General features: G+C 53.6%; 1 protein-coding gene across 4 annotated transcripts in view; it reads left to right on the forward strand.

The window, feature by feature from the left end:
• TNIP1 (TNFAIP3 interacting protein 1) overlaps window positions 1-12,956 on the forward strand; it is a 52,916-nt gene extending 39,960 nt beyond the window's left edge. For 3 of the 4 annotated variants that reach the window (XM_043600775.1, XM_043600694.1, XM_043600929.1), the window contains 9 exons: window positions 982-1,047; window positions 1,212-1,343; window positions 3,906-4,034; window positions 6,585-6,716; window positions 7,810-7,935; window positions 8,425-8,490; window positions 8,830-9,021; window positions 10,089-10,179; window positions 12,172-12,956. In XM_043600775.1, coding sequence (XP_043456710.1) covers window positions 982-1,047; window positions 1,212-1,343; window positions 3,906-4,034; window positions 6,585-6,716; window positions 7,810-7,935; window positions 8,425-8,490; window positions 8,830-9,021; window positions 10,089-10,179; window positions 12,172-12,206 — 969 coding nt within the window. In that variant the 3' untranslated portion in view covers window positions 12,207-12,956. The remainder of the gene's footprint in view (window positions 1-981; window positions 1,048-1,211; window positions 1,344-3,905; window positions 4,035-6,584; window positions 6,717-7,809; window positions 7,936-8,424; window positions 8,491-8,829; window positions 9,022-10,088; window positions 10,180-12,171) is intronic. The other variant, XM_043600839.1, reaches the window with a different exon arrangement.
• Window positions 12,957-13,157: the final 201 nt, after the last annotated feature.

The following is a 13,157-nucleotide window of genomic DNA, read 5'->3' on the forward strand; positions in this document are numbered from 1 at the left end:
GTATTTAATGATGTAGGATTGTTTTTCTTCCCTGAGGAGTTGTTCTGTCGTGTGTGGCAAATAATTTAGGGTTGTCTTAGAAACGAGGCAGGGTATTAGGGGCCTGATTTTCTTACCAGCTGCACAGCACCTTGTTTTTAGTTTGTGCTAGACTTTTCTTTTCTTTTCTTTTTTTTTTTTTTTTTTTTTTTTAAATTTTTTTCAACGTTTATTTTTGGGACAGAGAGAGACAGAGCATGAACGGGGGAAGGGCAGAGAGAGAGGGAGACACAGAATCGGAAACAGGCTCCAGGCTCTGAGCCATCAGCCCAGAGCCCAACGCGGGGCTCGAACTCACGGACCGCGAGATCGTGACCTGGCTGAAGTCGGACGCTTAACCGACTGCGCCACCCAGGCGCCCCTCTTTTCTTTTTTTAATATATGAAATTTATTGTCACATTGGTTTCCATACAACACCCAGTGCTCATGCCAAAAGATGCCCTCCTCAATGTCCATCACCCACCCTCCCCTCCCTCCCACCCCCCCATCTGTGCTAGACTTTTCTTAACCCACCTCCTCTGCGTAGGTGGTCCTCTAGAGTTTGCTGTGAGACAGACATTGCTGAGGCAGCCAGCCTTGTGCTTACGCACTTGCACACTTGTGCAAGGACATCTTTAGGTTTCATTTTCAGAGAGAGATGCCAGGTGAAGGAAAACGAGAACGTGATGCTTGAGTACGTAGTCCCAGGTTGCACATGTGTTCCGTAATTATACCCCCAAATTATATAATGCTCCTTTGCTGTTAGTCTTGCTTTCCTGGCAAGGATAAAACATGGCAGTTGATAAAAGTTCCTCCTTACGGAACACTGAATTTCTAAGAAGAGAGGGTTTGAGGCAGCGTCCGTGGCCACCATCCTCCCTCACACACTGCTGGTCTGCATGCAGTTGTCCCTCTTTGTACCTTCGCTGCCTATCTCTTGCTAACCCCAGTCTCTCCCCACAGCTGCTCGAAGTGAACAAGCAGTGGGACCAGCATTTCCGGTCCATGAAGCAGCAGTACGAGCAGAAGGTACTGGGGGGCTATGGGAACCCAGGGCTGTGAACCCCAGGCTCCTGTCTGTGCTGTCGGAGCATCCCTGGTCTTCTGCCTGCTGCTTCCTTCTCAGGAGCTTTGAACCTTGGAGGTTCACCCCTTCCCTCACGCACTATCCCCCCTCTCGCCTTTGAACCCAGATCACCGAGCTGCGCCAGAAGCTGGCGGACCTGCAGAAGCAGGTGACTGACCTGGAGGCTGAGCGGGAGCAGAAGCAGCGTGACTTTGACCGGAAGCTCCTCCTGGCCAAGTCCAAGATTGAAATGGAGGAGGCAAGTCGACTGCCGGTCCCTGCGGCTCCAGCTTGGGAGGCTGCTCTCCCGCCTCATTAGCCGAGAATTCTGTGAAGTGAACGGGCGGGGCGGAAGGCTGGAGTTGGGAGACCTGGGGGCTCCGTCTCTGCCTCTAGTGCTCAGGGCTATGTGGCCACAGGCAGAAGCACTTTCCTCCCCTGTGCCCCCGTTTCCCATCTGAAAAGTGAGGAGATTGGATTACCTGTTGCTTTCCGTATTTTGTTGCTTACATGCAGAAGAGCTTTTTTTTTTTTTAAGTTTATTTATTTTGAGAGAATGTGGGGGGAGGGGCAGAGGGAGAGGGAGAGAGAGAATCCCAAGCAGGGTCTGCACCGCCAGCAAAGAGCCCAATACGGGGCTCGAACCCACGAACCATAAGGTCATGACCCGAGCCGAAGTCTGCCGCTTAGCAGACCGAGCCACCCAGGCGCCCGCGTGCAGAAGAGCTTTTTGTTCACTTAAAATCTCACGGACCAGGGAACCGTACAGGGAAGCGCAATACAAGAGACACAGAGGCTGCTCTGGAACACTTGATGGGGCTGGGCCGCTGCTGACTGTTTAGAGTAGTGATGGCTGTTTGGGGGTGGGGCAGCTAAAACATTAGGCAGGGGCTTCCTTTCTTCACGCATCGAGCGACTACTCAACAGTGTGCACCTGGCATTGTGCTGGGCACAGAGGCTCAGCGGCGAACAGCCCAGTCCTGCCCTTGGTGGGAAAGAAACACTAAACAGCTCATCACAGAAGCAAATAAGTAGAAGTGTGTTAAAGTACCACAGGAGGAGTTAGAAGGATCAGGGAGAGGGCGGAAAGGGAGACCAGGAGATATAGTATCTGGCCTGTCAGTGTGCGACTGACAGCAGCCAAGGCACTCCAGGATCCCAGGACAGCTTAAAGAGGAAAGGCCATTTGACCCCCAGACTCTCAGAAGATAGTGTCTGTATTACGGTGTCTTCCCGTTCATGGGGACTGGGCACACGCTGCTTTGCCTGGCCTAAAAATGGACGTTTTCAACACGAATTGCATTTCAGAGTTCCCTCTGTCAGCATGTGACACCCAGGGGCTTTATCTGAGGGGTCATCCTGCCTCAGTGACCACCCCTTGCCTTAAAGGTCTGTGTTAGGAAGGATGCTGCCCGTCTTTTCTCCAAGTGCAGTCACGTCGGTGACTGGCAGCCAGACCCCTGGCTCTTTGGTCCCTTCCCCTAGCTCCCATCAGGAGGCAAAATAAGTCCCTGGCATGGGCCAGTCCCCCATTAGCAGGGGGGAGGTGGGGTGTCCTAAGACAAAGCATGGCCCTGTGATAAGGGCACATGGTGATAGAGGCCATGCTAATCCTGGAGGCTCTTAGGTAGGAATCCAGAACACCTCCCCCGAGGTCTGCCCAAGGCTGCCCTCCCCAATTTCTGGCTGACCTCCCCTATTTGAAACACTTCCTTTGACTTGAGAAGGCAGAGGGAGCACTGGAATTAGGAGACCTGGGTTCTGGCCCCAGCTCGCTGTGTGTGGCCTTCGGTGAGTCCCCTCCCTTCTCTGGACATTCGTTTCCCATCACGTGAAAGGGCTAAGATTTGGTGCTCTCTAAAGGCCAATCCAGCTTGGCCCTCTGCAGTGAAGGAGCCCTGCCTGTTCCATAGTGGGTGTGGGGGCAGGCCTTCCACCTTGAAGCCTTCCCTGGTTTCTTCTCAGCTGTGATGTTCTTTTAACCTCACAGTGCTTTGTTTCTCTGTGGAGGAACACTCTGCCTTTTATGCTGCATTTATTTCTTTAAGGGTCCTGTCTCCTCTAGGCTTAGAGACCATAAGAACGAAAAGGTCCTTTAGAGATTCTCAGTGGTTTATCACTTTCTGTGTATCACAGAAGACCCCTGTGCGAATCTCGTGGACGCTATGGCTTTTCTCCCTAGAGAATTGCACAGACAAAATTCTGCAGCCCGTTTTGGGGCTCACAGACCTCCTGACGCCCATCTGTGACTCACGTTAAGAGCACCCCTCCCCGGCGTGCCTGGGTGGCTCAGTCAAGCCTCTGACTTCAGCTCAGGTCATTGTCTCACAGCTTGGGAGTTCAAGCCCCTCACCGGGCTCCTGGCTGTCAGTGCCGCTCACGTTTTCTCCCCCACTCTTTAAAATAAATAAACATTAGAAAGAAAGAGAGAGAGAGAAAAGAAAGAAAGAGAGAAAAAGAAAGAAAGAAAGAAAGAAAGAAAGAAAGAAAGAAAGAAAGAAAGAAAGAAAGAAAGAAAAGAACCTCCTACCCGTGGCAGATAAGTGAGCATAGACCAGAGAGTACTGTGACTGTGGCCAAGGTCTCAGCCCATTGGTAGAGGAGCTGGTGTCAGAACCCACCCGAACTGCCTTTTCCTTGAGGACAGGACCTTATGGCATCACGGCTCTGATGCCTTGCATGGTGCCTTCACACGAGCGTTGCGGGGGCTGCTGGGGGAGCGGCAGAGAGGAGGCATGGCTGAGTGAGGGTGGGGCAGGGAGCGCAGCGGGTCAGGCCTCCCAGAGGGGTTCCCTGCTCACCAACCCTGTGTTCCCTGCAGACCGACAAGGAGCAGCTGACAGCGGAGGCCAAGGAGCTGCGCCAGAAGGTCAAGTACCTGCAGGATCAGCTGAGCCCACTCACCCGGCAGCGGGAGTACCAGGAAAAGGAGATCCAGCGGCTCAACAAGGTGGGTGCCTGGAGCAGGCAGGGCTTCCTGAGCCCAGCTGCAAACATCCCCTCCACCGCCGGTACCCCGACCCTCAAGTCAGGAGGGGTGACTTGTGGATCGGTGAGCCATTGCTGAGGGCCTCCATGCAGCCTCGCGGCTCCCGCTGTCTCTGCCTTTCCGTCCCCACGTGCCGAGTGGCCAGCCTGAGATGTGCATGTGCCCGCTCCAACCTCAAGGCCTTTGGACGAGCCCTTTCCTCACAGGGCCCCATCCCGCTCAACGCTCATCATTCAGTCTCGGTTTTAACACCACTTCCTCTGCAAGGCCTCCCTGGAGTCTCATTCAGGTCCTCCTGTTGTATGCTCCTAAAGCACCAGAACCCTCTTTCATTCTCCTTCTTGCATCTTCTTGTGATTTCCTGTTTAATGATCTGTCTCCCAGTGGGGGGAGGTGCTCGCCTTCACCAGTGTATGTGCCCCCAGCGCCTGGCACCGTGCCTGGCACCAAGTGCAAGGTCAGGACACAGCTGCTCAAAGGAGTAGCTGAGCACGGCCCGAGGGTTCCTGCCCTCGAGAATTGGGACCCAGAGAGATGGGGTGCCTGGGCAGAGGCTGGGTTTTAAAGCCGAGGCCTGCTGCTTTGGGCCAAGGTGAGTGGGCAGGGAACAGGCTGGGTCTGGGGGCTGATTCTGATCCCAGCTTAGCCACTTCAGCCTCTCTGAGTCTCAGTTTTGCCATCTGAACCCTGGCTGGACTCCTTCCAGCCCCGCCCACCTTCCAGCACAGGTGCACTGACAAGAGGAAGCTTTGAAGGCCTCCTCTTCCGAGGAGACGAGTTCCCCGAAGGCCTGGAGGAATTGTCTCTGGTTCATCTTTTCCTCCTTGCCTGGCTGTCCTCCTTTCCCTCCTGCCACCTGACCTTGTTCACACAGGCTCGGCATGAGTTTGGCATTCGCTGGGCCCTAGCCCTGTTAGGGTAACCCTTTCTATTTGGTTTTGGAATTTGATAAGCATTGATTATGTCAAGTCTGGAGAACCTTGGGACCTGTTCTCAGTGGAAAGAATGACCTGTCCTGAGCTGGGGGATTTGGGGGTCTACATTCGGGCACAGTGTTGTACAGAGTGGCAGATCACAGAGATGACTCAGGCAGGATCACTGCTTTCCAAGTTTCCCTGGCATCGCTGGGGACAGAGACCTAGGTGTGGGTGACTGATGCAAGGCAAGTGACGTGCTTTGCTTGTGACCTCAGGCAAGTCTCTCCCTGTCCCTGGACCTCAGTCTTCTCATCTAAAATATAGGCAGATGGAGGGGCGCCTGGGTGGCTCCGTCCGTTAAGTGCCCAACTTCAGCTCAGGTCATGATCTCACGGCCTGTGAGTTCGAGCCCCACATCAGGCTCTGTGCTGACAGCTCAGAGCCTGGAGCCTGCTTCCGATTCTGTGTCTCCCTCTCTCTCTGCCCCTCCCCTGCTCATTCTCTCTCCCCGCTCCCTCTCCCTCCCTTTCTCTTCCTCTCTCTTTCAAAAGTAAACATTGAAAAATTAAATAAATAAATAAAATATAGGCAGATGGAGTAAGTAGGAGGATAAAGTAGAGCCATAACTTCCCCTTGCAGCGTCCTGGGCTTACTCTGGCTCAGCGGTTTCCTCGGGTTTCTGGGAGAGACAAGGAGACTGCGTGGGGGCCCAAGTCCAAGTTGGAGAAGGTCTTCTTTATCTCCCCACTGTCTAGGGAGGCACTGTGGGCACTGCTAATGCATGGCGAGCGGAAGCCCTGATGTCCCAGGGGCTAAAGTGCAGGTGGTGAGGAGGGTGGTCGGTGTTGAGCAGGGGTCCAGAGTTCTCAAGTAACATGTTAACCAAGCTGAAGGAGAAAATCAGTTAATAGAGACCTTTTTAAGAAGGTGGGAGCACACTGTTTACAAAAAGGAAAGTATTTTGTGAGTGTGGTAGAATAAGGGTGCTTTTTTTTTTTTCAATTTTCAAAATCTTCTTTGGTGATGTTTTAGCCCATTTTCAGGCTTAGAAAAGCAAAATATTAAATAAGTCAAAATTAAAATCCAGTCTAACCACAGAAGAGTTGGGGACAGAAAGTTTGGTGTGGTAGCCAGGGATTTGGGAAGCTAAAAAATCTGAGGGCAGGGCAGTTGTTGAGGACACGGAAGCTTCCCCGAAGAACCGAATATTCTGTCTAGGTCTGGGTGCTAGGAATTGAGCTGCATCTGCCCAGGGAAGGACAGAGTCTCCCTTCTACATGAGGACCCCCGTTTAGCGGGCTTAAAAGCTGTGTGACTTTGGACAGATCCCTTCATGTTTCTGAACCTCAGTTTTCACATCTGTCCAATGGGAGTGATGATCATAGTCTTTTTTTCATAGGACTGTGGAGAGGATCCAATGAAATGATGTGTGTATCGTGTAAATGGATAGGGTAGCATTTACTAAATGGTACTGGAGGTGGTCATTATTATTGTTACTCTTATCAGGAAGGGGGTCACTAAGGTGACCTCTCCGACGGGGCCTGACTGCCAGGGCTCCTGCTGATGGGTCCATCTCCTCTCTTCCCGATCCCAGGCCCTGGAGGAAGCACTGAGCATCCAGGCCTCCCCCTCCTCTCCACCAGCTGCGTTTGGGGGCCCAGAAGGAGCTGGTGGCCTCCTAAGGAGACAGGAGCTGGTCACGCAGAACGAATTGCTGAAACAGCAGGTGAGCCCAAGAGGTGGAGGTCAGGTAGGAGGTGCTGAGTGGGGGGCTGGAGCATTCCTGAGGACCCAGGAGGGGCTTGAAATCCTGTGGAAGCTGTAATTAGTAGTCCACATTCTGGCTGTTGGCCAGGACCCCTGTCTGGTTCTTGGTTTATCCTTTCCAGCACTGTATCCCTAAGTCATTCCTCTGCCCCGTTTTTGATTTAACCATCTCTGTACCCCAGCTGTGCTATTATTTACCTAGCATTTTAAAAATAAATTTTAAATATGTTACTTTCAGTAAACGTATTTGGAAAGGAACTTTGTAACAATACTACAAATGGAAAATACTTTATTATTTGCCACCGGTAGAAAGTAGCTGTAAGCAATAAATGCAGTAAAAGCCAAGCAGTGTTATTAAACTCCAGCTGGATACCCTTGCCTGATGAAGACTCTGAACTTGAGTCCTCTTCGAGGGAAGGGAAGGGAAATTAGTAAGTACTAGAAAGGTGTTGAAGACATGCTAGCATAAACACAGACTTTCTCCCTGTGGGGCACAGAAGGACTGAAAGGAAATTGGAAAGGCTGGAGCTCTCCCACGTGTTTCTATCGGAGGCCATGATTTGGAGGTTTCTAAACCATCTCTAACCCGGACGTCGTCTCACTGGTCTGCAGTGGGATGTGAAACCGCAGACGCAGAGGCAGGGAGCCACCCCAGCCCCTTCTGTGCCAGGGCACCCCCAAAGCCTTGGGAGAGCCCTGCGGGTCCTCTGCTCTCAGAGCCGGGAGACAAAGTCCGGTCTTGCACCCACGCTCTGGGCCTGTGGCCGTGCCTTAGCAGGATTGGACTGGTTGGGGGCTTGTGACCCCCCTCCTTTTTTTTTTTAGGCCACGGGCACCTTGTTTAAATAAAGCCTGTGTTGAAGCCCGGAATATGAGATAGAGGGACCCAGAGTTTCTCTGATTGAAGTGAGGGCTGGGAAGCCCGAGGTGCACTCGTTCCCCTCCTCACAGCTACTGTAAGATGGGGTGAAAGCAGCAGGAGGCCAGAGCAGACTACCCCTCCTCCTCACCCTCGCCCCCCCACTCCACCCCCCCACTCCGTTCCCCTGCAGGTGAAGATCTTCGAGGAAGACTTCCAGAGGGAGCGCAGTGATCGAGAACGCATGAATGAGGAGAAGGAAGAGCTGAAGAAGCAGGTGGAGAAACTACAGGCCCAGGTCACCCTGTCCAATGCCCAGGTGGGAACGGCTGGACGGAGGGAGGGGCAGCTGGCCTGTCCTCGTGGGGCGGGGAGGGGGGTGTGGAGGCTTCCCTGGTGACACTGGAGGTCGGGACACTCACTGATTCTTCTCCCAGCTCTGCCACCCAATTTCTGTGTACCTGAGCAAGTCCCTTCCCCTCCCTGACCTCTAACTCTGGCCTCCACAGTTGGAGCCACCTACTCTGTCACAGAACGGAAGTGAAGGACCCTGACAGGGAAGCAGAGCAACAGGAGGCCCGTGGGGGCTCTCCTGACCTGTGTTCAGACCCATGGAGGGCGGGCCTCACCTACAGCCACCAGCCTGGGCTCTGCTCTGCCCCACGGGGGCCTTCCCCCCCCCCCCTCCCCAGACACTACCCTGGGGCCGAGCCAAGCAGGCAACCGAGAGTGGTGGCTGCATAGGGACATCCCGGCCTGGCCAGGAAGCACCTGTGCCAAGTCTTCTCTCCCTCCCTCCTTCTCTCAGCTCAAAGCATTCAAAGATGAGGAGAAGACAAAAGAAGCCCTCAAACAGCAGAAGAGGAAGGCAAAGGTGAGGAGGCTTGAGGGAGGAAGCAGCACTTACCTCATCCTACCTTCTTCAGGGACCTACAGTCTGAGGGGAGAGGCAGTGTTTGCTCAGGGGTCCAACTAATTAATGAGGTAATGCAGGTAGAGCACTAGGAACAGCACTTGGTACAGAGTGAGTGCTCGGGACACGTTAGATGTCATCATTGTTGTTATTCTGTGCCCACGTACCACCCTTCTGTGCCCATCTACCAGCCTTCAGCAAACTAAGATTCTGAATAGGGGAAGGGAGGAGACGGGTATCGCTGGGGGTGGCCTGTGCAGCCTATCATGGGCTAGAGTCAGACAGCAGCATTTCTTGCAGGCCTCAGCGGACCGTTACCACATGGAGCCCCACCCAGAACACCTCTGCGGGGCCTATCCATACGCCTACGCACCCATGCCAGCCATGGTCCCACACCACGGCTTTGAGGACTGGTCTCAGATCCGCTACCCCCCGCCCCCCATGGCCATGGAGCACCCGCCCCCACTCCCCAACTCACGCCTCTTCCATCTGGTGAGTCCGTGCCCCTCCTTTGCTCCAGGATACACACACAGGCCTCCCCACACGCTTTCCAGAGGGCAGGATCAAGTGAGGGGGTCTGAAAGTGCATGCTGGGTTGGCTTTTTGCCGAACAACACTGTGGTGTACAGGCAGATGTCCAAGCCTGGCAGGACTCTCCAGCCCAAAGCTGCTCAAGGTCACTGTTTTGAACAGAAAAGGCTCAGAGGTCAGGACAGGAAGGAGGGCTCCCTCCAACCAAGCAGGCCAGGGTTTGAGTTTGGCTTTTTCTTACAACTTCTGCATGTAACCAGGTACCGGGTCCTCACCATGCATTCTCTCCTTTGCTTTTCCTTCTCTTTTCTCCTTTTCAGTTTCCCTTCCCTTCCTCCCCGCTCCCTCCCCGCCCTTCTTTATTTCCTTTTCCTTGCTTATCATTCTTTCTCCAAAGAGCTGCTGTCCCCTATCCCATCCTCTGCATCCTTCTGCCACAGTCCTGCTCAGGCATCCCTGCTCCCACCTGGACGATGACATTGCCTCCTGCCTGGCATTTCTTCCAGCTTCTCCTGCTAGGCCCTGTCCTTACCCAGCTTCTTGAAACACTGGAGTAGAGTGTGGGACTTAAGAGATTGGCTCTGGGTTTATATAGAGACCTAAATCCGAAGCTTGTCCACTTTGTTTTCTTTTTTTTTTTTTTAAGGGAGGTTTTTTTTTTTTTTAAGTTTATTTATTTTTATTTTAAGAGAGAGAGCAGGGGTGAGGTGGGGAGGGGCAGAGAGAGGCACTGGGCTGGATCTCACACCCGGGAGAACATGGCCTGAAATCAGGAGTCAGACGCTTAACCAGCTGAGCCAGTCAGGTGCCCCTTGGCCACTTTCATAGCTGGATGACCTTCAACAAGTTTCTTTAACCCCTCTGAGCATCAGGTTTACCTTACCTGTAAAATGGACGTGGCAACCTGGGTTGTTGTTAAGGATTCAGTTGCACTAGATTAATGTGTATTTAGCACCATGCTGGCATGGTAGCTGCTACTGTAATTTCTGAGCGTGGTCACCGATTACTAAGCACCGGTCCTGTTGTAGCCAGAATACACCTGGCGGCCGCCCTGTGGAGGGATGCGCAATCAGAGCTCCCAAGTGATGGACTCGCCCACAGCCAGGCCTGCGGAACCAGGTGAGTGGGAGCTAGTACTGGGTCTCATCGTCCCCTTGGGGAGATAACTTCTCACATGGCAGGTGTGCCCCAGTTTGGGGCTGATCTCACCACCTTCTGATCTTGGTGGAAGAGAGGCCTCACTTTGCAAAACAGTGTTGCGAGAATGGGAGGTGACTGCAGGCTGAGGGGACTGAAGTCATTCATTCATCTGAGTGTGGTGTCTAATCGCCATTCATTCATCTGAGTGTGGTGTCTAATCGCCAGGTGCTGTGCTGGGTGCTGGGTGCCGAGTGAGGAGAAACAGATATGGTCTCTGCCCCTATGGAGCTCACTGTCTAGGGAGGGAGGCAGAAAGGAATAAAATGCACGCCCCCCCCCCCAAAAAAAAAAAATCACACAAATGGGCCTTCAGTTGCACTCAGGTGCCCTGAAGGAAGAAGGGTAGATACCGGGGGAGCCTGACCTGGCCCGGGGACAGTGATGTTTGAGTCGAGACTCTCAGAATGCATGGCGTTAACTCGGTGAAGAGAACGTTCTTGCAGAGAAATGACAAATACATAGGCCTTGGTGGGAGGGAGGGAGGGAGGAAGGAAGCAGACTGGACGATCAAGAGAAGACTGCAGGAGCCAAGAACAAGGTGGAGAAGGAGCGACGGGCGAGGCGAGGTGAGGTCAGGGAGGGAGGGGAGTCCAGGCCGTGCAGGGGCTTGCAGACCATGGCAGGGGGCTGGTCTTTATTCTAAAGATGATGTGGATTCCTTGGACATGTTTAAAGCACAGTGGCATGACAGATTCGATTTGCATTTTGTTTTGTTTTTAATTTATGTTAGAGAGCGAGAGGGGGAGAGGGGCAGAGGGAGAGAGAGAGAATCTCAAGAAGGCTCCATGCTCAGTGCGAAGCCTGACGCAGGGCTTGATCCCTTGACTCTGGGATCGGGACCCAAGCCGAAATGAAGAGTTGGACGCTCAACCGACTGAGCCACCCAGGCGCCCCCAGAGTTGCATTTTGAAAAGCTCCATCAGGGGCGCCTGGGTGGCGCAGTTGGTTAAGCGTCCGACTTCAGCCAGGTCACGATCTCGCGGTCTGTGAGTTCGAGCCCCGCGTCAGGCTCTGGGCGGATGGCTTGGAGCCTGGAGCCTGTTTCCGATTCTGTGTCTCCTTCTCTCTCTGCCCCTCCCCCGTTCATGCTCTGTCTCTCTCTGTCCCAAAAATAAATAAAAACGATGAAAAAAAATTTTTTTAAAGAAAAGCTCCATCAGGTCACGGTGTTGGCCGTAAACAGTTGGGGACTGGCGGTTTGTTCACTAGTCACAGGAGGACTACAGGCCCTTAGTGACAGCCTTTGCTTTCTGCAAGGCTGCGTGGGGCAGAAGGTACCATCTTGCCTGTGGGGGCAAGCGTCAGGGAAGCTGAGTCCTTCCCAGCACAAAGAGGTGTTTTCTAAGGGTTGTGGCCGTGCAGCGATAGAGCCAACTGTGCCAGGAGATAGAGTGCCCCTCACAGAAGGTGCCCCTCACAGAGGCTGCAGGGGGACGTGGAGGTAGCGTGGTTTGGAAGACGTAGTGGGTGGCAGGAGGCATTGCGCCGGTCCGCCGTTTTCTCATGGTTCCCCACAGAGCCCTAGAAGTTGTGTGGAGCCCGTCAGAGGCTGCTGTGACGAGGGGCAAGTGGGCAGGGCTGTCTCCTCCCCCAGAACTTCTCTAACTCTGGGATGTGGAGCCAGACTGGCTAAGCTCAAACACTTCCTAGATCTGGAACTTCAGGCAAATTTTTAAAAATCTCTCTGTGCGCCTATTCCCTCCTCCATAAAGAGCCAATAATCTGCCTGCTTCATAGGGCTGGACAAGGATTGAGTGACAAATGTACCTAAGGTACTAGCCCGGGGCCTGGCACTCGGCAACACTTAACTCTAGGTGTTAACGTTCATCGTTACTTACTGGTTTCTGTAGGCCTTTGGAACCTACTGTATCGTATCATCTTTTAAAGTCCTCAACATTTTTCTTTATTTAGAGTCTACGAAAAATGACCGTGAGGGGCCTCAGTGAGACCAGATTATGTCACTTGGCTCCACCTTCGTCTTGCCAGAGCCACCTGATCTCAGATTACTGAAAAACTAGAGGCCACGTTCTGTATGCAGCCAGCGCCCCGGCCGGATGGGAGGCTGATGGGCCACCAGCTTGTGCCCCAGCCCGACCTGAACTGTTCACAGACTGGAGAGGCTCCACCCAGAAGGCTTCCATCTGGGGCCCCTCCTGTGGAGTGGCCAGGAGAAACTCGCCACCCTGCCACCAAGTGGAGAGAGGCCTCATCTGACTCTGACCTGCCATGCTTTGCAGAAGCGCTGGGGGACGTCAGTCTCAAGAGTGGGGTCCAGCTGAGACCCCTTCCTTTCAAAACTTCCCCAGAAGTGGTTCCAGCCCCTCTGGGGACCACGTTCAGTTCATGTGTGTGTTTGATTTTCGCTTCAAGCTCTGTAGCAGCAGGACCTGCCCCATGCCCATCCCTTCCCCTCTGAGGAGCTGCAGGAAGGGCAGGTTTGCCCCCAGACACAGAAGAGAATGACGGGGTGTTCCGTTGCAGGGCCCTCCACCTCCACCCACCAGCCTTGCTGGTGCCATGACAGCCTGGGATGAAGGCCACGCCAGTCACATGCGCTGAGGGGCCCACCGTGAAGCTACCAGAGCCCCGGCCCTGCAGCTGGAGGCTTGTGGTGTCAGAGGCCCAGAACAGGGTGGCTGGCTGTCCCTGGGCAGCTGTTTGCACGAACCTTGGACATAAATCCAAGTTGAAGATCAGTATTCTGTGACTTGTGTTTTTTTTTTTTTTTTTTTTTTATGTCCGGGCTAATGTTCTCCTCCCAGTGAGAGTGCTGCTTTCCCGGCCTCTTCCCTCTGTGCCCCATGGCCCCTAGTCCCGAGAGCACTGCCCCAACTCTTGGCAGATATCCCCCGGGCCCTGCTCTGTGCCTCCTCGAGGGTGGGCAGCCAGGGGCAGTG

This window comes from Prionailurus bengalensis, chromosome A1 (genome assembly GCF_016509475.1).
Source record: "Prionailurus bengalensis isolate Pbe53 chromosome A1, Fcat_Pben_1.1_paternal_pri, whole genome shotgun sequence".
NCBI lineage: Eukaryota > Metazoa > Chordata > Mammalia > Carnivora > Felidae > Prionailurus > Prionailurus bengalensis.